Below are 24410 nucleotides of genomic sequence, written 5' to 3' on the forward strand. Positions count from 1 at the left end.
AAACCCTTGAGATATTACATTTTTAATCCCAACCAAGGCAACAGAAGGGTAAGATATTCGTATATATTGTTTTAGATTTTATTATGTATACACTTAAAATTGTACACTCAGCCGTTTTAAGTGTGGCTCGCCTTATTGAACTAAAAACAACTCAAGACACAAACATAAATGTAAGTACAGATTGCCTTAGAGTAAAATACAAATCGTTTCAAAGGAATACCACTAACAAGCTGCACTTGAAAGTTTTAAAAATGAAATCACATCTTTTATGGAAGGAAAAAGCTGCTGCGCTATACTGGTTATACATTTTGGCGTCAGCGAAAATACGATTTAAGCAATTGTCCTTTGCAATTCTCTGGCGAATGCAGGCCGCATTTAACTATAGCTATAGGTACGGGTTAGGTTGGGGATTCTCCTTTACATACGAAGGGTATATAAAATATATAATGTGTATATATGTATGGTTCCGGTAATTGGTTTTCGTAAGTCGTCGTTGTAGCCTACGCGTATTGTACAGTTTATATCAGCAGTTCGCCCCCCTCTTATCGCTACTTGTCTACTACGGTTTTCTTTAGTTTTCAATTGGTTTGTTTAGCTCACAATCAGTTCCAGTTTTCAGTAATGTCTTCTTTGGTGTCCTATGTTACTCACATTGGGATCTCTCGCGACTTTAACTAGCTACCCCCGCTCCTTCCCACCACCATCTGTCCCCCATCAGCCTCATCATCCTAATGGCAAAGAAGGCGTCCCACGACGACTTGGCTTAGATTGGGCCCACCTAAAGCAGCATGTCGTCATCGCTTTCGGTGAACTCCCCATTGGGTTCCAATAGCAGGTTGGCCTCCTCATTGGATTGCACCTGCAAATATTAAAAAAAAAAAAAAATAAACAAAAGAATTCAAAAACATGTTTTCGAATGTTCAGCAATGTGTATTCTAGGAAAAATCTGTAGGTATTTGCAAAATGTAACAGCAACAATGAAACTCTTCGCTTAAGCACACACAAAATTCTGAGGAATTTATCAATTTTCTGGTGACTTACCCGGGAGTATCGCACCGCGGAGTTGCTGCGCCGGAAGAGGCGGCGGATGCGCTGCCTTCGTGCCGGCGAAAAGGCCAACAGGCCCAGGCACGTCACGCAGAAGGTCACCGAGAGAATGGCCCCCAGGATGGCTGAAAAGAGCGGAGACAACGAAAGGGTGGATAAGTGACGGATTAAAGGGGGGTGACCGTTCGGGCCAGCTGCACTTACTGCCCACGGACGCCGTTGGCCCAATGGGAGTAGCCGCCGGATCGGGACCAACTGTTGTTGTCGTTGTCGACGTGGCCGCCTTAGTTGGCTTACCCGCTGGCGATGCCTGGGTAGTCGTGCTGGTGGTGGTGGATGTGCTGCTGCTGCTGGTGCTACTGCTCGTGGAGCCATTGCTTTCAAAATTCTGCTGCGTTGCGCCGAGGGAAAGGAACTCGCAGATGCTCGGCGTTCGTTGCACATAAAGCAAATTGCATTGCTGGTCCTGCAAGAAAGCGGATTCGTGTAATTAGAAACTTTCTTCATTAAGGGCTGGGCACAAAATAAATAAATAAATTGATATGGGTATGGGGGCATAAATTCCAAGTAAAATACGACTGGACTCCGGCGTAAATTCGTGGCGCAACAACTGCTTTGCTGCTTGCTGCTTGTTTCCGCCGGCATCCGGCTGCCTTGGTGGACAACAAAAAAAAAATGCAACGAAAGGAAAGGAAAACCCTTGCTGCTGTGTAACACTTTCACCCAAAGACCATTTCCGGCGCGACCAGCGACTGCAAAATGAAACAGCAAATGTGCGCATAATTTAAAAACTTTTGCGGCGCAACTGAAACTGGGAACTGCAAGTGGCAAGGCAAAAACGCTCGCTGGCTGGCTGGCTGAATGGCGAGTTGGCTAAAACTTTGCCGTCACGGCGAGGCGCCGCACCAGACACGAACATGTCCGCGAGGAGAATCGTGTGACTAGGTGGGTGGGTGGTGAGGTTGGATCCGGGAACAGGGACGAGGGACAAACGAGGCGGAAAGGGGGCAACGCATTAAAAAGTTTGCAGCCATTTAAAATCCCATTTCATTGAATCGCTAATTTTCCAACAGCGCCCCTGCTGCCAGTTGCAGTGCCAGGAACCATGTACACAGATCCTCTTTGTTGCTGCCCCAAAAGTTGTCCTTCGTTGTGCATATATACAGTTTGCTATAAATGCACACTTACACTGCAAACGAAATCGTATTTCTACTGACTGCTGTTTAAAAAAACAAGTTTTAAGCCAAACGCAAACGAATTTATCAATTAAAGTTTAAATGCTCAAGGGAAACAAATAAAATAGGATGTAAATACAAAGCAGATTGCTGCTTTTAAAAATATTGTTTATAAGCTTGTATTTTTAGCAAATCACGGTAGCATTATTTGCAAAGTGTAGCAGCAAACGCTATTTTCCGCTTTGCAGTTCAAGGATTAAAGCGTGTTGTGCTCTTGCAGCGATTAGCTTTTCTTTTACCCCACTTCAACTTCCCTGCCAAGCTGACCAGAACATCTTGTTCGGCTTAACCTGTTGAGTAAGCTAAATTAGTCGGATGTATTAGCTGTCTGGGGCTCGGAGCTCGAAGCTTGGAAATGGAAATATTAAAGATCCCGGAGAGCGTGTCAAGCAATTAACATCATCGGATAATACATGCACAGGAGTGGCAGGCCAAACTACGTTCGATTGTTGGCAGACGACAGTCGGTTAAATTGGGATTCGGGATCCGGTGTATGGGGAATCTGATGTGGGATGTGGGTGATGGGTGATGGGTGGTGGGAGGTGGACTACGGGGTGTCAGAGGCGACAACCCGCATCTGTGACATGACCCCCAATGGCGACGGCATTTGGAAACGTTTGTCGGTGGTGGCAAACAGCTTGCAGCCGGTTTAAATTTGGGTCAATTGCCTGGTGCCACAAATGCAAAACCGAAGCCGAAACAGGACGCCGAGAATGGGGTCCTGCTGTCCGGTTGAGTGAAACATAAAATCGACAACTATCGCGTCGACCTAGAAAATGGACCAGCAAATATTTTCAATCAGCATCGCATCTCCGTACGTAATTTTTGCGTAATGGACTAGAATGCGGTGTGACGACGACCGTCGAGTGTTTTTGGCGTTTTTGAGGAGGGAGGGAGGAAGGAGGGCAGCGACCTCAAGCACTAATTGCAAAACGTTTTTCGGACGGCGGCTAATGCAATTGCAGTTGGGCCACTAATTACGATGCATTGTGCTTGGCAAAATGGGGCAAAATATTTCTGCAACCTGCGGTTAATTGTCGCACAAGCAAAACAAACAATTATTAATTAGCTTAAAGAGAGTCGGGCCAGCATACTAATGATGCTGCCTTCCAGAGAAGCCACAACAAAGTCGGATCCTTGGTCATTAGTCAAAGTGCTGTAGGCGAATGCAACTTAATTATATTATTACACACACACAACGGCGCACTTGCATGGTGCAGCATAAAAGGCATGTGTGGTATGTAATTTAATTTCGTCCGCCTGCTGGCATGGCAATCCCTGGCTAATACCACTATCAAAGTCCAAGGGTCATCTGGTCAATAAACGAAGGGGTCACAGTGCGAACAATGCGTGCATATCTCTTCATCTGATCCCCCATTTTGGAGCACCTGCATCCCCTGATGACAACAAAGACTCGGGCGACACGAATGAACCCGGGAAACAAAAGCTCCAACCAGCAGCTAAGAGCTTGTGGAAGGTATTAGACAAGAAGCAAGAAATGCAAAGCGAACCGCAAAAACAGAAAATATGAAGAGACAATAGACAAAGGACACAACCACGCCGAGAAGGGCTGAAATGAGAAAGATGCACAGGCAAAGCCGATTGCCAAGTGGTAAGCATAACAAAGGATACCTGCCGCGCTCCGAACCCAGCTCCGCAGCTCCTGACCTCGAATGCCCAACCACCCATGCAAACCACCACCCACTTTTTAAGGTGGCGTTGCTGCTGCGTCAGTTAGTCCCTTGTTGCCCTTTTGCGCACACATATTTCCTACATTTTCGCTTTGAAGCCCAAGCTCTGTGCCTTGTGGCGAGACTTTGAGAACGGACCCACCGACTGCCAAGATTTCTGGTTCGCATTCACAAAGCAGCCGAAAAATAAAGGGTAAGGAAAATAATTTCAGGTAGCCTGAATTCGAGTACCCTTACTTTGCAGCTGGCCAACGAAATTATATTAATAATTCTACAAATTTGCAACACATTCCACATTTAGATTTTCATTATGTGCGCAGTAGCTTCCAAACAAAAATGTAGTAATGTAATAATATTATATATACCCCTTGATAGAGCATTGAAAGAAAAAGCATGCCAAATATCCCCACAGTTGCCATTCCTGCTGTGTTTCCTTGATGCGCATTTGGCACAGCGCTGAAAAGCGTGCTACACTTTTTGAAATCCTCGGAAGAGCCAAGAATATGCACCAGATGTGATGCTAACCGTTTGAGGTAAGAGAATACATAGAATACTCTGTACTTACGCTCGAGATGGTACTGCTGCTCTCGGTCTGGTCGCTGCATATCAGCCGGATCTGGACGTTCATTGTGCCTGGAAGGAGTATAAGCATAATAGGACATTAGTTTCGAGAGCACTTTAATTAGTTCAAATGTAGCCCTCAATTCAAAACAATCTTAGCCCTAATAAAGGCGAACAAAAGCAGCGGCACAGCAGGGATCCAGAAAGTCAGCCTCACCACTTTTATGGCCCAGACAAAGGCAGGCATCCTCACACACACAGAGACACATGTAATACGAGTATCCCTATCAAAATTTGAAATGATACAGCATAGAGCACAAGCGGGTTAGGCAAAGTGGATTGGGCCTGGACACCGCAAAGTTATCGCATAAAAGCCAAAAATAATTATCACCACAGACGACAACACAGCTTTAGCTGCTGCTGCTGCTGTTGGTCCTGCTTTCGCTCCAGCCGGTTGTCCTGGAGTCCTGGAGGGTCAGGCTGCTACTGTTGTCGGTCAAATGGGTATATATTTGAGTGTGGATAGAGCGGGGTAATCAAAGCCTTCAGCTTCGGTCGCAAAGACACACAAAATCTACAACTCGTTGGGATTTGGGCTAGCCAGGGACCATCTCCACCTCCGGCAGCCACCCAAATTTCTGGTATCTGCCAACGCCTGTCACTGGGCATATTAAAATTGTCTGATCGTTTGCAGATTGCGCATTGTCGTCCCACAATGGCGAAACAGTTTGTGTGCCGCACACAGTGTTTTAAAATAATACCATTTTACGGGCAGGGCTGCAGACAATGGAAATGTGTCATAATTAAATCGTCGTCAGTTTTATTTGTCAAAATAAAAACTTTTTGTTTTAATAGCAAAGTTTTAAGTGCCATGCAATGGCTCGAATAAAAATCATTGTGCGAACACAAGCCAGCTAACCCCGATGGCTCGGGGGAAATCTCGGCAGAGCAAGCCTCATGCCTCTAAAGCCCCCACAGAGAAAAAAAAAAGCCCCAACAGCCACCTCCAGTGCGATCCAACTGTCTGCGCTCTGCATGCATTAAATATTCATGCAGTAGTATCACATCAACCAAACACAAAAAAAGGTATAGAAAAAACAGGAAAAGCCCCAGAGAAAAAGAGAGATTTTCCCAAGTGCAGCAAGATTATTTTACCGCATTATCTCGCAGACAGTTTTTTTCGTTCGCTTGATTTTTTTTGTATAATTCGTTGTTCTTGTATAATTTCAAGCACTTTGCTTGCAGACGAACAAAAAGAATCTTAGTCGGAAGGCAAACTGCTGCCCAAAAATGTTGCTGTTGCAAGAACGGCGCCGCTGTGAAAAAAAAAAGCGCGAGTGCCAGCGACAAAAATTACGCGATAAAATGCCGCGAGGATCCAACTGGAGTGGTGCTGTGATGGAGGAGCAGCAAGAAGTGCCCGGCACGAAAAGTGCATTGGGCTGTACGCCAAATCTAATGCGATTCCTACGTTTTCACACAAAACAGCCAAAAGCATACCAAAAACAAGGGAAAATGAAGGGAGAGCGCAAGGCAAACAAAATGGCGGCAATGCGCGCGTGTTTCGCCAGCGGAAAGGGAAGCGGAACCGGGACCGGAAACGGAAGCGACTAGCGACAACGCGGATTCTCCCGCTCCTTGAGCCGGCCGTAGAGCACCAGATTATGTAAATCGAATTAGCCGGACTGCATAAAAAGAACCCAATGCACACACTCGAACTCACCTTCCCGACCGCAATTAGGCGACTCGTGTGTGAAGAATATGTTGACCAGCGCCTGCGAATAGTCCGTCATTGCCTTGCGATGCGCTCCGCAAATGTTTACCGACATCTTCGTGGCGTTGTAGTCAATCTGCAGGCGGAAAAGTGCAATTTAGAGTGCTCATTTGACGACCATTCATTCAGTGCGACTCACCTCAATCTTGCCATCCTTGGTGAACGGCGCACTCTTGAAGTTGAAACGACGACCCAGCTCGTCGTGCACCAGATCGCAGGTGTCCGCACTGAAGGTGCACTCGTGCGGCGGACAGAAGACATTGGTCTCCCACTCGAACCGATAGGCACAGTCCTCAACCGAACGTAGCACGGGCTGTCCCTAAAAAAAAAAAAGGAAGAAGAGAAAGGAGGCGGAGCCATTAGGTGCATGCAGCAATTTGCTACAGAAATGGGTCCACTGGCCATGAAATAATCGTATATATGCTGCCACGCAGTCAGTTAATGTCCACAGAAAGTCCTGCCAAATGGCGATTCCTTCTACAAAAAGTCCTGAATGTGCAATTTTCCGTAACGGAGTACACAAATAAAATTTTGAAACAAACTACCGACTATGTTATATATCTCTTGGAATCAGTAATTCCAAAACATATCAAATTGAAAGAAAAGAAAACGACTTTAGTAGCTACTAATTTATGTATAATTTAAGGCGAACGTTGCAGCATATAATGCGTTTTTCTGACAGTGTACTTACCCGACCGGCACGCATATTACAGTTGAAAAGGATGTGCGTTGAGAGCTCCGAGGTGTTGTCTGTGGGACAGGGGTCTCCCTTCAAGTAAGCCAGCTCGGCGAAGGTGCGATTCCGTTGCGTCAGTGACACCAGAGGAAAGCCCATGCTCTGCGGACGAGAAGTGGTAAGAGGAGCTTGAATCAACCTCGGAAAGAGCGAAATGTTTAACTTTATGTCTGAGATTGCGGCAAATAACTCGAAATCCCTGTCTGAGCCACGCACACGTTTCTATGTCGCCTGCCCCTGGCGGTTTCAGCTTGTTGCTATCGTTGTCGTCGGTCTCCAGGCCAACCAACATCGAATCAGTAGGATTCAGTGTGGAGTGGCCGGCACATCGATGCGATGATAACTGGCATGGCCAAGAGCCAGCAGGACATGCTGGTTCCAGTCAGCACAAACGACAATTTAATGGATAGTTCAATGGCACTGAGCACCCGACCAAAACGTACTAAAATTACTTCCTACGAAAATAAGGTATACTTTTTATAAAATTCACAAAAATAATATCATAATTAAAGTGAAGATCTCTCAGGCAAGTATGGATTTGAAGTAGTTTGCAGACTTTGGTTTATACACCATCTAAAATGGTATGTTTAAATACTAGTAGATATAAGATTGCTATGTTTTTTAATGACCTTAAGATCGATAAGGCTTTCGACCAGCGTGTCGCCTGTACAGCTGTTGCTGCTGCTGCCCCCATCGATGCAGCACGCTAACTGCTGCTATTGGCAATCAGGCTGCTTAAACGCTGCCAGCTATCCAACTAGCCGGCCAACGACGTGAGCTTAATGCGCAAAAAGCTGGGGATACCAGGTCCTGCTGTAGAGTATCTAGTGGGGTGGGCAGCAGTCGGCAGGCGGCGAGTGCATTGGCGTTCGAGTGGCACAAGATTTATGCTCGGGTCAACAAGGTCGATGGCGGCAAGCGTTGCACATGTTGTCGTCTCATCTTAAACGTATTAGGGGCAGAAAGGAGTTCCAGTGCCAAGCTCTTCTGCTTCGAACTCATTTCGTATGCAGCTCAGGCGATGTTTTAGCAGTTTGCTCTATTATTTATTGCTGGCCGTTTCACTGACCAGTTCGTCCCAGTGTGTACCCTTTTGGAGAATCCATTTGAAAATCAAAATCGCAGCTAATGCGCCATCAGCAAATACACAACGAGATTGCGATGGGGATGAGTACCGTGGCCTGACCTTCAGCCGAGAAATCTCATTAGCATTGCTGGCTATACGGGGGGATCTGAGGAACTGATGGGGAGCCAGAGGAAAATGGGCCACATCGAGGGGACTTTGTCGGCGCCAGCTTACAGACTTAAAACACAGCCAACGGTGCTGCTGCTGCTCAGGCAGTAAGTTTTCCCAGTAGCTTGCTGTGCAAAATTTATTGAAAAACTTTCTTATCGCATTTGAACAAGCGAGTAACTTCTCTGTATGTTTCCGTTTGCCAGTGTGCGTGCGCCTGGATATTTGTGATTATTTTTTTTAAGTTTCGCAAAACTTTGTTCTCAGGGATAAGAGGGAAAAAAGGAAATGCCAGCGACGACTGGCCGGCCAGACAGAAAGTAACTTAATTGTTTGCAGATACAAATAAATGAGTTGCACAGAAAAAAAAAATAAAGGAAGACAAACACACAAAGGACACGGGGCCAGGCAAGGCCAAGCTCACAACAAGGGACCAGGGAAAACAAGAAGAAAATCTTGACTTGATTGTTGGAAAATCTTTGGCCCAGCCAGGCAAACAAATCGAAAACTTTAATGCGCTGCAGAGCAACGGAAAAGCGGCGGAAGATTAAAAGAACTGTTTCGGATTCTCAAAAGGATTTCAGGACACGACATTTATTTAGAAAGCTGCTTCTAATTAGTGGCAAAACAATGGAGGTGGAGGCAGCTTATCCCTTAAGTTTCATTCCGTACTGTAAGGGAATGCCCTTCCCTACTTCTTTTCTTTTTTTAATAGAAGGGACGCTGTTCAAAGAAGTAAGTTGAATTGTCTTAGGCGTATTGGTAAAATTATAAAAAACCTAAGTACGCAAGGGAATCCCACCAAAGAAGACAATTGTTAACTTGTGAACTTCCTTATAGTTTTCCAACTCAAATCGAAGCCTGGCGATGGAAAAAATAACAAGGACATGTCCGAGTTGAAAAGCAATAAAGATTTCCGCAAGTTCAGCGATTCGATAGAAACATGCCAGCGCAAAAGGACACCCACTCAGGATCACGGAATGGGTCACGGGTGTGGTCGATTGTGGGCGGGTCATCTGGCCTGCGGTCGCATTGACATTATAGCCTGGTCGAGACAGAAATTCGCAGGAATCCATGGAACTACAACAACAGTGGCAGGAGGGGTATGACATTGAGGGCCAGGACAATAACTGGGATAACAATAAGCACAATGGCGACGAGCAGGACGAGCAGGAGGAGTTAAAGCCCGCATTGTGGAGATGCTGCTGGCAAGGCATTCAGCTGTTTGCACAACAATTTGATCAATTTCGTTATTAATCCGATTTGATGGGGCGAAGAACACCATCGGCAGCCATTTTGACGATTTTGTGGTTATTGTCGGAAGTGCAAATGCAAATGCAAATGGAGATGGAGATGCATCCACCGCAAGCTCGAGACCAGACCAGATGAGCGGGGATGAGAGGAGAGGTAATGGCCTCTGGGAGTGGGTGCCAATTGCCATGCCAGTCACATGCCCGTTGCCAAATTTGCACTGGCACAAGTCAAACGCCCCCATCGAGTTGACAATGGAGTCCCTGCATGCCAATGAATTGACTCGCACTCGCAGCAATCCAAGTCGAAATTCCCAGTAAAAATCAAACGTGTCGCTGATCCGGGGATTCCTTTAAGTCAAGCGCACCAGGCGACAAATGTCTGGAGTGCCAGTTCCTTAACCCACTAAAGGCACCTAAAGTTTTTAGATGAAAAAAGCCTTCCCAAACCATAATAATGTAAATTTAATTGTGTGATCTTAAGGTGCATTAATGAAGATAAACCTTGTTTTTCACGATTTTTAAAAATATATATAATAAATTCTACTATCTTCATTTAATTGACATTAAATTTATAGCAATTTATTTAATGTTTGTGATAGGAATAATACAACTAACCTACTGTTAATGTTAAGCCAGCCCCAAACTATCCAATAAAGCATTTTATGTCGTTACTTATCGCTAACCGGAGGTCCTTGGCACACAGTGGGTTAATGGAATCCCCTCGGGATTTCGCAATGCTTCTTTCCATTGTAGCTGTTAGCCTGGGGATATGCAATGGCAGCACATTAAAATATGTGCATGCGATAACAGCTGAATGGGGGGCTTTGGGTTGAGTTCGGTTGGGGCGATGCCAAGATGCCAATGCAGGCGACAACGTTCGACAACTGCCAATGAGTGGGCTTGGCCAGGAGGCCACCAGATGAGGAGGCGGAGGAGGTGCTGCAGCAGCAGGATCAGGGACACCAATCAGGATGGGGAACAGGGGCGGTTTGGGGTCCGTTCAAGTGCGCGTCAGCAGCTACGAGCAGCACATTTCCGTTTCCGCACACGAAATGCTCTGGAAACGAAGCATTTTCAAAATGCAAAACGTGGCGCAAAATGTAAACAGGGATGAGGGTACTACCGAAAGGTACACGGAGAAATATGATTTCCATTTATTTTTTTATGGCTAAGGTAGTTTCTTTGCAATTTATGAACATGATGATATATTTTACTTTAATTGGTGCTGCATTTCAAGATGCTACGAAGAGCGGAATAGTGCATATTGAAGGTAGTTAATTTTTATTGCTAAAGAAATAATTGTTGAGGGTACATAAACTATTATACAAGTTATATCATTATAAGTTTATTTTGAATATGTTAAACATTTATGATAGTTTTCTGTGATTTATTGACAGTGCTAGCTACGAAAATGGAGCAATAGAATTTTTATAAAAATATATTTGCCATGACTGCGTTATTTCCAGGCTGATGGCATGAAAACAAAGCCGATGGCACTTTAAGCCGCCACCCACTTGGAGCCAGATGGAAAAGCCCATCCGCCCATCAGGCCATCAGCCCAAGCCCCCATCGAAACAACCCCGCCAACGGAAATGCTTTACAGGGCACGTCGCCGGTAGGCACACCCCTTTCACCACCCATTTTCTTGCCCCCTCCATACACCGACATCCGTGCACACATGGATGCTGCTGCTGGCCGCTAAAAGCTGTTTTTACAGATATTTTACCCCCCAAGCCGCATTTTGCCATTTCCTTCCGTTCCGTTTCGTTACGTAGTGCGACGTTACGTTGACTGACCTTACGTTATGCTCACATATTTCACTCGCGTGCTGCCAGCCACAAAACCCCCCGTGCCCCCTGCAGCCATTAGAAGCAGTGGCGGCTGCCCTACACTTTTTTTTTTAAAGGGGTTTGGAAAACAACAATAGGTTTGTTTGGGAGCACTTTTCGAACTAAAGTGGGTGTTGCATGTTCCTATGGAGAACATTTTCGAAATCCCCCCTATGCGGCTGCCACTGCTTTGGATCGCACAGTTCGCGGCAACTTAACTGCCTCCTATCCGTACTTTCCGCTTCCAACTCCAGCACATAGCCATTTTCAACGCGTACGTGCTTATTTTTTAGCAGCTTGAACAATGTTTTTGCTCCCGGGAAATTTGTGCAGCTTGTGATAAAAGTTAGAGCCGGAAGGTGCCAGAACGCGGGGTCGGACGGCACGAGGTCGACATTTTGGGCCTGGCATACGGAAAATGCAGTGGCAAGAGCGATTGCCTGCTACCACCACCACCTACCCCCGCTCCGCACTTGGCATGCATCCATTGTCGCATGCAATTATTGTGCTGATTGAAGTGGGGCGAGTGCGGTTGGCGGGGCAACTTGGCGGGGAGCTCCATAATTCATCCAACTTTCACAGCAAAGACGACCTGGCACTAAGCCGAAACTCAAGCTGCTGAAAGCCGCGAAGGACACACATTGGCGAAGACACGCAAACAAAAAGTTAATTGAATTCGCACTTAAATTATTATAATTTCACATTTGAACGTTTCTTCAGAATTATAAATATCTTTTATCATATATTAATGCAGTCAAGAGCCCCAAACGAATTTAAAGAATAAACCAGACTAAATCAGACCCAATTTTCGCATGCATGTGTATTATGGCCTCATGGAAATGAATGTATGAATTATTGAGTCCAGGCAAATCCCTTCCAATTATCTCATTCAATTGCAAAGATTTTGGCCAGCGTTAGGTATTACGAGTAGAATCATAGGTTGTTTTTTTGTACTATTTTGTGGTCCTGGGTGAAATCTGGTTGCGAGCAAATTTCATTGCATACTTTTGTGGGCTTAAGTATTTAGGCACCAAAAACCCCACAGAGTTGGACAGTTGCTGGACCGCATGCTCAGCGAGGAGATTTTTGGCATTAAACAACTTTTGGCCGCTGTCAACGGCAGACAGTGCGAGTCCGAATACGAATTCCCAGTCCGCCAGTCCGCCAGTTCGAGGTTGAAGGTGGGAGGTTCCTCTTAATGAAGCAAGCAAATCCACTGGTCAGTCCCCTGGGCTCCCATGGGGGAGCTGTGCTGTGGGCTGGGCGGTACCTTTATGGTTTCTTTTTTTTCTTCTGGCTAGTGGGTTGTGGGTGGGTGAGGCTTAGCAATTAGATTGCTGCATATTTAATGCATGAATGGCACCGCAATTTCGGGCATTTGACCAAAGGGCCACGAGCATATTGAGGCGTTTATGAGGTGGAAATACGAAGTGGGAGTGACTTAAATTACGAGCAATCCCCACGCTGTCCTCTCAAACGTTATGTGCATGCAAAGAGTTTCAAGCACATAAGCGGCTTTCCTTCACGTGGCCAAAACACCCATCCCACCCCACCCTTTTGGCCCTTTGAAGTATGCATACGCACAGCTGGGCTCAAAAGAATATAGACATACACATAGATATAGAAGGCTTAACCTATACTTTAGATATGATACAATAATAAATCGCTTTATAGTAAATCAACTTTATATACTTCTGCATTTTTGATAATATAACCTTGTGAATAAAAGCAAACAAGACTGATACTAATTGCTTGCCCCCAGCTGTGCGGATGTATACGTAAGGATGTGGATTTTCGTATGGTACTTACACGCTCCTCCTCGGGGGCGCCGGCGGCAGTCACTTTGGCCATGCAGGCAGCAGATCCGCCGGCACAGCCTAATTGGTATTTGGGCACTAATGGACGGCACACATTCAAAAAGAACTGCAAAGAAATAAGAGAGTGAAACGGAATTGGAACGGAGGAGTCGGTCCGGGTTTGAGTTGAGTGGCAAAGACAAAAGCCAGCAAATTACGATCTGAATTGGCATGGTGTTTGGTCATTTTTGCCTGTGGGAAATCAGGTTCTACAACGACTCACCTTGGTCGTCTTGGGCACCAGGTGCTCCATGCTGGCCGGCAGCTCCACTCTTGCCTCGTAGTTGTCGGTGGCGCTAATCAATGGCGTTAGGTCGATCAGCTCGTCGCCGCTGCTGCCCAGTCCATCGTTTGTGTGGTCCACATAGGTGGTTGCCTTGCATCTAATCGGCTCCCGGCAGGCAAGCGGCGTCTGATATTGGATCAACAGCTGACAATTGGAGTCCTCAATTATTTTCAAAGAATCGCTACCGCCAGCAGTGCTGGCTCCATTGTCCTTCGTCGCATTGTTCGCACAGACAAACTCGATTTTTGTCGACCAGCGCCGCATGCCCGTTGCTGTGGAGCACTCGGCACCATCCTCGTACAGCAAATACAGCGAACCGGTCTGATTGAAACGCAGCTGCGAGTTGGAGTTGCCCAGGCTGATGGTCGTGGAATTCTGCTCGTAACAAGCGCCTGCAAGTGAACGGGAAGCGCACGGATCAATTGAGAGCTCCACGGCTGGGCGCCAAGTGCCAAAAAGTCAGAAAGAAAAAACAAAGACCATCTCAAAGGCAAACAAAACACGAGCATGGCCGGCAAATCCTGGCCGAAAAAAACCCAAGCCATTCACTGAACCAAATTAGGGGTATTGTCTGTAAGTCAGTTTATGTTTTAAAAATTATTTTAGAAATATTTCAGTTCACAATTAAGTTTAGTTCCTAAAGAATTCGCGTTTGTAGAATTTTCACTATAATTCACTATAACTCACTTTTATTTTTGACAGTGCACCTCTGAGCACAGGACTTCGACGTCCTGCAAAATGAAGCGTTACCCGCTTAGTGCAGGAATCGGGATAACAAGGAGCGGCAGTAGAAGCGACTGGACATCAAAGCCAAAATTAATTGTTCTCGTTGTTTGTCAACTTGCAAGGAGCGATTTTTTTTTTCCAGTACCCTAACTGCGAGAATGTCCAAGCAATCGGAAGGCTTTCAGTGCCGCCTACTGCCAGGACTATCCAGTGTCCAGACTGGCATTCAGACACAATGGACTCGGGAACGCAACGCATCAATAGAACACAATGCATAAATGCCAGTACATTTGCTTCGGTTCATGTACTTCTTTTACGGAATTTAAGATTTAATTGGCCAAAAATAACATTAAGTTGTTTGCCCTGACAACCAAAATTTTATGGAAATAAACAGAATCACCTCCATGCCCTTCCGCCCTGCCCTGCAGTTATAGTCTCTGGATCTGCCCTTTTCAATCTTCCATTTCACTTGCAACCCAACAATTTTGAGCAATGTCACTCACATTTGCCGGATTTTGATTGAGCGCCCTAGAGCAGACAGCATTGTGATTGTGATTTGACTAGAGTATGGTAATTTCAGATCCCCGCCTTTCACTCCGCACTCTGTTCTCAATCCTCGGCTCCAACCACACTGCTTTCACATTTTTATACTTTATTACAGACATCGGACAAATATCCACACACACACACACACACATGCAGGATCAAGAGCCATGACCAACAACGAGAAAATAACAAAAAACGATGAGAAAAAGACCAATTGAGGTGGCTTTTGGCAAATCGAAAAAGAAATCGACTGTCAACTAAATTGATAAATGACATTGTGGGGCTGCGTGACAATATATGTACTGCTGTATAACCCTGTGTAAGCATATATCTATGTACGTATGTATATTCCAAACAGGACCTGCTAGTGTCCTGCGGAAGAATGCAATTGAATTTAGCAGACCACAAGACTCAAAAGAATAGAAGACATCCTATGAGGATTTATATGAACAGACAAGCGCAGAACGGAATGTTCCATCTGCTCCAAAATGGCTAAAAACAGTGGTTTGTTGAGAAATATAAATATAAGGTTGTACAAATTGAAGTTCAGCTTAAAACCAGATTGAAACAGGTTTGAATAACAATATCATTGGGTATATTTATAGACTTCTTTGAGCTATTATTTCGACCCCAGCTGTGTAACACATCCGGTCCAGGATATATTCTTGTACATACACCTTGGGTGAAAATCATTTCCTTGTCAAGATTATCCAACGAGATTGACCTGGTCACAAACACACCGACTCAATACAGCCCCCACCCAAATTGAATTCCAATGCAATCTCGTCTCAAAGCCGCCTTGGGCTTCGCATTGCGGTCAGAGAAACAAAACATTGTTTAAATTCCGCCTATTGCTGAGAAGGGTTAAATATAAGGAGCTGACTTTGTGGCATTGATAAGGCGAGCGTGGCAGCGGTATGCCCGAAAATATTTCGGTACCCAAAAAAAGCGAGGCCTGCGAAAAGGGCAAAAAGCGTGGAACCCGGGGCAAATTGAATTTCAATAAGAAAACATCGAGGCAAAGGGCCAAAGTAACCCTAAAAACATTGACCATCAGCCGGCAGCCGGCAGCAGCGGCAGAAGCGAGAAAAACAAATATAAAACGATTTAGTAGCTGCCTGATGCCACTTTAGATGGCGCATCCAGGCCAAACAGCTGCCGGCAAGTGTTAGTTACGGCTGGCAGGAGTAGAAGGAGCAGAAGGAGGAGCAAAAGCGGGAGTATGGTCCAGGAGAATGAAGGTTTTTGTCCAGTTCGGGACCAAATTGAATCTGCCCGCCAGCAGCAGCAGCGCCAGCACAAATAACCAAGGAACCCTGGGCATCTGGAACCCATCATAAAAAGGAGTAAAATGCGAAAACAATAAAAACAGCAAATTGAAATTATAAACAAAGCGGCAGCAGCAGCAGCTCAAGAAAAACAACAAGCACAAAAGTGCTGTGCCATTGGAATTTGATACTAACCAGATTTGTACAAAATATGGCAGGTTACTTTATGCAAGCTATCACAAAAATTAAAAAACCATATAAGAAATAAACTTCTAAGACAAAAAGTATTATCATTACTCTATGCCAGATAATCTTTACACTACATTAAAATTCTTTTACTAAAATGTTGCTGGGGAAATAATGTCTTTTTGTTAATTTTCACGTGTTGAAATGTGTTTACATTGTTTTTAATACCTTTATAGACTGCAAACCGCACTAAATTTGTTTAGACAATTATTTTGAAGAGGCGCAATTAAATGAGGTCTGACTGATCATATCACATGGTGCAATACCAATGTGTGCGGCCAAAATCCACCCAATAGCCTTCAAAAATGAAATTTGCCTGCGCCCGCCATAAATAAATATAAAATGCAGAACGAAATCGCAAATGAAAATTACACAAAATGACAGGGAAACGCATGCTGCATAAGCAATTAACAGCAGCAGTTTGGTGGGCGTTACGGACTTGGTGGCGCACGGGGGCGTGGCCATAACTCACTGGCAGACCGAGTGGTCCAGGGCCAAGCCCCCTGCCAAAGGCCTTCAAATATTGAATTCAGCTATGCAAACCAGGAGATTTTAATGCCCCATCCGCGGAATGAGTTGGGGTGGCCAGCAATATGCCGTCTGCCAGTGTCAGCTGGGCGCCAAACAGCGAACGTGCAACGCAGTGTGCACTGAGAGAAAAGGACGTTACTTTCCACCCTCAAATTGAATATATATGTTGCTTTGGTATGTGAAGAATTGAAGTTTGAAACATTTACACTCAGTATTTTTCTCATCTCCTTTTTCAAAGTTTAGTTACTCATATATTGCATCGATTTCTTTCAGTACAAGTAAGCGCCAGCTTGTTTACAAAACCTCTGGCACGTCCTGCGCCCCACTTTCGCGCATGTGTGTGCGTCTGCTATTTGCCTAACAAATGAAATTTTCATGTAGGTCTCTGCCTCATGGCCTGGACATCAGTTTGGCAAAGGGGAGCACAGTACAGCACACACTTATTTATTTGTTTAGGCCCAGCAGTGGGCCATGGTATCTCCTTCACAGACCGCCGTGTGTCTGTGTGAGCCGCGAGCGAGCCAGCCAACCGAAAAGGACGCGCCAACGGATATGCGTCTGCAGCCAACTACGAATGCAGGACACCACCCAGTGCGAGCGCCCAGATACACATCCTTGCTCTGCGTGAGCAGCAGCGCCATGGATACCAGCTAGGAGCTACCAAATAGGGGACACGTTTCACTTGCCAACGGGCCGCATCAGGAAAAGTTGTTATTTGCCATGGCGAAACGTCCCCTATGTTGATGCAGCGCATACAGGGCAAATAAATAGAAAAATATCAAAGCTGCGGATATGCTGGCATTATGTGCTGTAGGATTATGCACTGGACTGGCAGGGTAAACCATGTGTTGATATTTAAATTTCGCTTCACTCAACTCTATATAAAATATGAAGTTATAAAGTGTTAGATGCTTATCTTTTGGGTTCCATCTTAGCCAACATTATATATTTATGATTCCGACAAGCTAAACTCGCTGCACTTCAACAAAAAGTTTAAGCTAAACATTAAACATTCTTATAATATATATCATCGAAGCAGACCGATCAGAGAACGCAGAGCATCAGAAGACCGTTGAAAGCGTTAAGCTTATTACTGACGTCAAAAAAATTTAAATTGAATTTCCACGTGGAATGGAAGGATAGCCAAGGGACAGGAGGATTGGTTGGCCTAATGGTCGTACCAACACACATGCATATACACAGCACACTCGTAAATTATGTAAATATATGACGGACCACATCACAGATCTAAATCATTATCATCATACCACGGCATTTACAAATGCCAACACACAAGTGTGGGCGAGTTTATATGGACGGACCTACAAATAGCCACTCGTGTGCGCTTTAATGGAAACCGGATGAAATGGTCAACACTTGACCGGGCCCTTCCCATTTTTTTTCCGGCATTCCTCTCCGGTTACGAAGACGATTATGGTCCTGAGAGCCACTCGAGCAGAAGAGCAATAAAAAATCATTAATCCCGCACAGCAAGAGTTCCCGAGACGAAAGGGTTTAAAGCTTTAGCAGGTTACGGTTTTCCCAACCCCTTTCAATTATGACTCGGTCTTGTGACGAATAAGTTTTGCCTCAAATCTATTTTAATATTGGGTCCACTTACCGCCATTTTCCTGGCAGGGCGCCCCAGCATGTGCGCACACAGCAATTGTATAGTTCTTGCCATCCTTAAGCAAAGTGCGAGCTGGCTTAGAGCTAAGCGAACTCAGATCCAACCTGTTAAGAGGGCACAACAAGTACTTAACACGGATTCCTTATACTTAAGTGTATAGACAACTCACAGCTCATTTGTCGAGGTAAAGGCCGTGCACGGTTTGAGATCATTACAGGCCAAAGGCGTTGCAAAGTTGAACTGATAGGTGCAGGAATCGGCTCCCAGACCCGCGAACTCCGGATGGGCATTCTAAAAGAAAGATATGAGATTAGCATCACCATAAACTAAAAACCCTAAGCTACGCACCCTTATGAACTTGTCACAGCTAAAGTAAATCACGCTGGTGTAGTTTGCACTGGAGTTCTTGGCACATGGCGTTGGTGACTCATGCCTGAGCAGTAGCTGCCCTTTCTCCACCACCGGATGCGTTTGTACATTGCCGAAATTGATAAATCTATGGGGAAAATCTTTGACTAATATTTTTCAAGCAATATTAATCAAAGTTCTACCCACCGTTCTTTTGGATTTGTGGCTTTACTATCAAATAGACAAACGCTACTGCCTGCCGGACACATGCTGTTCTCTCCATAAAGCACCGGCTTACAGACATTGATCACAAAGAAGGCGCCTTGACGATTGCTCGTATGATAGTTACTATCACTCAGCGGCATCAGATCGAAGGTTCCATTTGACTTTGTGTCGCCCACTCTGCAACTATTGGATTGTAGACCCTCGGGAATGGATAGGCATGCCAAAGGCGTCCTATATGAGATGTAAAAAGAACACACTTCGTTGGCCTAGATGAAGTACAATAGTATGTTATTCAGAATGATAGAATCTTCGAAATATTTAAGGAATACAATTCAAATACTTACGTAAGGCGTTACGTGCATAGGCTGGGCATCCAAAGTATAGTCGCAGGAGAACATTACATGCAGCTGGTAGTTGGGCTTGTCGGCAGTGCCATTGTCGCATTTTGCGCCGCTTTTGTACTTCAGAAACATATTTCCATTGTTGTAGAACAACTCGTGCTGACGACCTGAACAGTAAAGGTATCTTAGCGTGTGAGATACAGATAATGTGATCGTTAACTTACCCAAAATATACTCCTTTCCCTGTCTTTTGAGACAAGCTGCCACATTACTTTCCCCATTGCAGGTTCTTGAAAGATTTCCGCATATATTGAACTCGAATTGGTCGCCTCCAATGTTCATGCTCTTCACCACATGGGCCAAATCCGAGTGGAGACCACTGAAGTCGAAGGTGCTGCCGTAAATGGGCTCCTTGAGTTTACATTCCGTGGTGGAAAATTTCTAAAGAAAAAGTAAACATATTACAGTTACATATTTTCCTATTTCAAAGAAAACAAGACATTTTTTATGACTATTATCGCTTCATTATTCAGCCTATTGATTTCTTAGCCATTCGAAATGTCGGCCAACAAAGACTGGAAGTGATAAGCGAGCGAAAAACATGCAATTGGGGGGCCTTAAACGGGGTCTCGACCAAAAGGCAACAAGTGCGCAGTGAAAACAAACAAACACCCCCAAAATAAACGACCCACGCCCACTAACCGCCCACTTACCAGCTGATTGGCTGCGTCAGCGGCGACACTCTCACCGCTGCAGAAAAGCAGCAAAAGCAGGGAAATCACAATTGGGAAACGCATCTGCTGGAATGTCAGTAAATGCAATGAATAGTTTTTAGTTCAGTTTAAATGTATTCAGCATGTATCATCTTACCTGACGAAAATTTTCCTGCGTGGGAGCTGCGCAGTCCTTTTGCAAACTGCAACGCATTTTGTCACCTGCAGGCTCTGAAATATTGGCACTAAATGAGTCAAAGCGCTGGAAAGCGTTTGCAGTTTGTTTCTTTTACTGTTTTATTGGTAATTCCACCTAAGATTAGCGCTCTTTTTTCGCACACAAAGTAATTTAATTTCCCTTATCACAAGCTAACTGTTTGTTTTGCGAGAGAGCCAAGTTGTTATTGCTTTTCCAATTGGCTCTCTGCTTCGATTTTTCAACGGCCGTTCGCAGCAATTCTTCTTCTTTGCGCAGCAGAACAAATAAGGAAATGCCGGCGACGCAGTTGCACGATAGGCATAACAACGAACACAAATAGTGGCGAAATAACTATTTTTAGCTTGAATATACCTTTTTCGGATGCGGCTAAATTACCTGGCCAAAAAACAACACCCGCTCTTACCAATGTTACTTTACGTTTACAAGCGAGTGGCAGCGCTCAGAAGAAGTCGAGCTGCGTAGCAGTGTGGTAGCACTGGTCAAACAGCTGTTGGGCTTTTGAATATACATTATGTTTGAGAATCCAATACAACCAACGTGTGTAGTGTTACTTACATACTAACATTGTTGTTAACAAGGCTATATTCAGATTACATGAAATGATCCATAACTTTATTTTCATCGTATTATGGCTAATAACTTAAAATTTAATTTTCCCGCCTAAAACCTATGCACGTTGCCAAGTGAATGGCTGAAACCAAACAAACAGCTGTTGCGCGGGCATAAACTTGCATTTATATTGTTATTTACTATATCTACCCGGTATTAAGATGGCCGCAAATATAGCCGCCGCTGCTGCAGCTGCCCAAGAAGTGGATCCCGTGCTGAAGAAGGCCATCAAGTTGCTGCACTCGAGTAATCCCACCTCGGCGGCCGAACTGCGTCTGCTTTTGGACGAGGCTTTGAAGGCGCGTTTTGGTCCGGAGAAAAGTTTGACCAACAACATGACGCCACGGATGCTGGAGGATGAAGCGAACTTTTCCGGACGTGCTGCCACGCCCCCGCAGCAGCCCATCAATGCGGACGAGATCATCAATTTGACCAACTCACCGGACAAGGAGCCCTCCGATTCGGTGGACACGATTGCGGATTCGGATGACGGTCTAAGCGCCGTGGGAATAGTTAACACCGGTGACACCGGCGACTTTGGCGACCTCAATTGCTGCGTGTGCGGCGAGATGGTTTTCACGGCCACCAATCGGCTGATTGAGTGCTCCAAGTGCGGTGCCATGTACCATCAGGAGTGCCACAAGCCGCCCATAACCAAGGAGGAGGCGGCCGATGACCAGGAGCAGAACTGGCAGTGCGACACGTGCTGCAACAAGCCAACGAGCAGCGGGAGGACAACATCCTCTGCAGCGGCCGTAACGCCAACTGTCTTCATAGCCGACGAACCCATGCCGTTGACCAGCAAAGCCAAATCGTCGGTCGCGTCGTCGCGCTCATCGAACTCTTCCAACTCCTCGTCACCCTTCTACCGGCCCGAGCCCAGCAGTTCCACGAATGCCAGCAGCAGTAGCAGCAGCAAGCATGGCCACAAGTCCTCCTCTTCGTCGTCGTCCAAATCGCACAAGGAAGAACGATCCTCTAAGTCCACGGCGGCGTCTTCTCTTAGCGCCATCGGCGGAATGGAGAAGCACAACAGCAGTGGCACCTCATCGCGACGCAGCGGCTCCAGCACCAAATCCAGCTCCAAGAGCAGTTCCTCCAAGCATCACGAAAGCGGCAGCAGCAGCAAGCGCAGATCCAAGCAGTAATTTAGCATCTCTAATAATTAAGTATAAAGTTACAATCCGCATAAAATTCTGAACGTTCATTCATAATAATAATTCAATAATTCATTTTCAATAAATGATTTTTAAAGATATGTACGTGCTATCGAATTCAGTAAATGTAGGTAAAAGTAAGAAAATATTTCAAGTTTTTATTAATGAGGTTACAAATGTAAAAATACAGAAAACAAAGGCTCCTATCCCTGGTATTTCCGCACAGTGACGGCTGGTGTCCGCGGACTACGGCCGGGCGTGGAGGAGTCGCCATGGCCGTTTACCTTGCGCAGGTTAACTCGGGTCACAGGTGAGGCCTCCTCCTTCGAACTGGACGCCAACGCGCTGCGGGATGAGGGTGTACGTGAATCAACCGCCGTCGCCTTATCCTGGTCCGCTTTCTTTTTGCGTTTGACATTCACAATTACGTTGGCATCCATGCTAACGTCGAGCTCGAAGTTAAACTCATAGGTCTTCTTGGAACGCGGCTGTGGAGTGAGGTCATCGTTGATCACGGTTTTGCCACCGGGACGTCCACGCAGCGAAATAGACGGGCTGAAATTGATCTTGGCATTGGGAGTACGGAGCCGCGCTGCTGTTGGTGTCTGTGGCTTGGGGCTGGCCTTCGGCGTGCTCCTTGGCTTGGGACTGGCCTTGGGCGTAGCTCTCTCCCTGGGTGTTGACTTGGGCTCAGTCTTAACGCGCTTCTGGCTGGGTGGTGAACTATCTGCGACTCGCTTCAAGGGCGATACCTTGGCGTTTCGGGCTGATGGGGTGACCTTTTTGGCTGTCTTCTTGCGATGTGACTTCTCCTCCTCCTCCTCATCATCTTCGCTGGCGGAGATTTTTTCGTCCAGTGATGAGTTCAAGACTGGCGAATCAATTTTTTTTGCTTTCCTGGCTGTTGCTGCCTTGCTCGTGCCGGGCGGACTTAGATTATTGTTGCTGCTGGTCTGTGGCTTCATCTTAAAGTCGAGATCTCCGTTGTTTGGAATTTTCAGCTGCTTCAGCGCACTTGAGAACCAACTGCGACACTTGTCGTAGTCCGGCTCCTGGTTGTGTGTTAGTTTTGAGACATACTTCATGAAATCCCCAATTGGCGGGGGCACTCCCTTCGGAAACAGCGTCTTCAGACTCTCGCCTATGTTATCCATAAATGCTTCCTTGGCCTTTTGAACTTTGGGGGGTACAGCCAGTAGTTTCTGCGTGACCCACGGCAACTCCGCGCCCAGCCACTCGATGAGATTGTAACCGAGTATCTCCAGATCAGCTCGTCTGGTTGGCACGCCCAGATGAGCATCCCTTGATGTGTATTCTATGGTGCCATTATGCATCTTCTTGGGGTCCGGCTTGAAGTCACCGGTGACGAAGTGTGAGGCCAGGCCGAAATCCACCAGGTACGCCTGCGCAGCGCCGCCTTTTTCCAGGCCCAGCAGTATGTTGGCTGCCTTAAGATCGGCATGAACGTAGCCGTTGCTGTGCATGTACTGATAGACGTCCAGCATCTGAATGGCCAGTCGGTAGACAGTGCCCTCGGGCAGTCGCTTGCCGTTCTGTTCCAGAAACTTGGTCAAATCGCTGCCGTAGCGCGGCATGACTATAAATCGATGCTTTTCACCATTGACCTCCACGGAACCATTAGCCAGTATGTAGGGCATGCCCAGGGACTTGAGACCGTGCTTCTGCATGAACTGTTTGATGTCCTCCAGCTTGGCGTTGCGCAGGTAGAAGTGCATCTCCACGAACAGAGGACCATTGCCATGTGGCTCCTAAAAATACGATTATAATAGCAAATCTCCACAAAAAAAAAACGAGCGGCACTCACGCATTTGACCACAGCATCGTAGTTCTTCTCACCCACTTTGCAAGCCGCGTAGATCTCACCGAATCCTCCAACTCCGATCGAGGGTCCAATGCGCCACTGGCCTTTGGCTAAATCGGTGAAAACTGTGCCCTCCTTCACCTTCTCCGGCATCTTGTACAGCTTGCTCTTGGCCTTCTTGGCCGACACCACCTTCTTGGCCGGAGCGGCGGCTTTCGGCTTGGCTACACGCGGCATTCTCTGGGCAAGATCGTCGTTAAATAGCGGCCAAGTATAATATTCGCAAATTCCGCTCGAAATGCCGGGCCATCAGGGTTGCCAATCGGCGCGGGGAGTAGCGTCCTTCAGGGTTGTCAAGTGAGTGACAGCTTAAAAAAAAATATAACCCAGTAGGACTACTTGTAAAAACGACGTATTTCCAGGGCTGTTGCCGAGTCATTGAAACATAAAAATAAAAAAGGATGATTATGATTTCAAGGATATATTACGATAGACAGCTCTGCAAAACGGCGCCACTTGGCAATGT

General features: G+C 45.9%; 3 protein-coding genes, 1 long non-coding RNA gene and 1 other non-coding gene across 9 annotated transcripts; 2 read left to right on the plus strand and 3 right to left on the minus strand.

Moving 5' to 3' along the window:
• Positions 1-58: 58 nt before the first annotated feature.
• On the minus strand, positions 59-20727 carry Lerp (lysosomal enzyme receptor protein). Of its 4 annotated transcripts, none has more exons than NM_170288.3 (18): positions 20672-20727; positions 20234-20307; positions 20077-20163; positions 19588-19804; positions 19367-19530; positions 19005-19288; positions 18798-18945; positions 18619-18740; positions 18441-18553; positions 13440-13894; positions 13170-13283; positions 7000-7146; positions 6448-6627; positions 6258-6384; positions 4539-4606; positions 1345-1513; positions 1042-1172; positions 59-859 (listed from the first exon to the last, which is right to left on the minus strand). In NM_170288.3, exons 2-18 carry the CDS (start codon positions 20288-20290, stop codon positions 779-781), a joined length of 2664 nt encoding a protein of 887 aa, NP_733167.2. In that variant the 5' UTR covers positions 20291-20307; positions 20672-20727; the 3' UTR covers positions 59-778. The 4 variants fall into 4 exon arrangements, with proteins under 4 accessions (NP_733167.2, NP_733168.2, NP_733169.2 ...); NM_170289.3 differs by having other exon boundaries at positions 20077-20160; positions 20648-20727; NM_170290.3 differs by having other exon boundaries at positions 1252-1513; positions 20077-20160; positions 20648-20727.
• lncRNA:CR46073 (long non-coding RNA:CR46073) lies at positions 5406-6833 on the plus strand. Its single transcript, NR_133464.1, has one exon. It is a non-coding gene; the product is annotated as a long non-coding RNA:CR46073 (long non-coding RNA).
• On the minus strand, positions 18946-19004 carry mir-1012 (mir-1012 stem loop). The gene has a single exon (NR_048498.1). It is a non-coding gene; the product is annotated as a mir-1012 precursor RNA (primary transcript).
• Positions 20728-20972: 245 nt separating the features above from the next.
• On the plus strand, positions 20973-22156 carry IntS12 (Integrator 12). Its single transcript, NM_143250.3, has one exon. It carries the CDS (start codon positions 21067-21069, stop codon positions 22051-22053), a length of 987 nt encoding a protein of 328 aa, NP_651507.1. The 5' UTR covers positions 20973-21066; the 3' UTR covers positions 22054-22156.
• A 45-nt stretch (positions 22157-22201) lies between these two features.
• On the minus strand, positions 22202-24404 carry ball (ballchen). 2 transcript variants are annotated; one of them, NM_143251.1, is made up of 3 exons: positions 24373-24404; positions 23888-24252; positions 22202-23831 (listed from the first exon to the last, which is right to left on the minus strand). In NM_143251.1, exons 2-3 carry the CDS (start codon positions 24119-24121, stop codon positions 22266-22268), a joined length of 1800 nt encoding a protein of 599 aa, NP_651508.1. In that variant the 5' UTR covers positions 24122-24252; positions 24373-24404; the 3' UTR covers positions 22202-22265. The 2 variants fall into 2 exon arrangements, with proteins under 2 accessions (NP_651508.1, NP_733171.1); NM_170292.2 differs by lacking the exon at positions 24373-24404 and having other exon boundaries at positions 23888-24222.
• Between the last annotated feature and the right edge of the window lie 6 nt (positions 24405-24410).

The sequence above is a fragment of the Drosophila melanogaster genome, chromosome 3R, assembly GCF_000001215.4.
Source record: "Drosophila melanogaster chromosome 3R".
NCBI lineage: Eukaryota > Metazoa > Arthropoda > Insecta > Diptera > Drosophilidae > Drosophila > Drosophila melanogaster.

Excerpts from the sequence above, each read along its gene's own strand:
- IntS12 (NM_143250.3), top strand. The coding sequence starts at position 21,067 with ATGGCCGCAAATATAGCCGCCGCTGCTGCAGCTGCCCAAGAAGTGGAT.
- Lerp (NM_001276067.1), bottom strand. The coding sequence starts at position 20,290 with ATGCGTTGCAGTTTGCAAAAGGACTGCGCAGCTCCCACGCAGGAAAAT. Across the intron at positions 18,741-18,797 it reads GCTGTGACAAGTTCATAAGG|AATGCCCATCCGGAGTTCGC; the intron begins GTGCGTAGCTTA and ends TCTTTCTTTTAG. Across the intron at positions 13,284-13,439 it reads TGGTGCCCAAGACGACCAAG|TTCTTTTTGAATGTGTGCCG; the intron begins GTGAGTCGTTGT and ends ATTTCTTTGCAG.
- ball (NM_143251.1), bottom strand. The coding sequence starts at position 24,121 with ATGCCGCGTGTAGCCAAGCCGAAAGCCGCCGCTCCGGCCAAGAAGGTG. Across the intron at positions 23,832-23,887 it reads ACGATGCTGTGGTCAAATGC|GAGCCACATGGCAATGGTCC; the intron begins GTGAGTGCCGCT and ends TCGTATTTTTAG.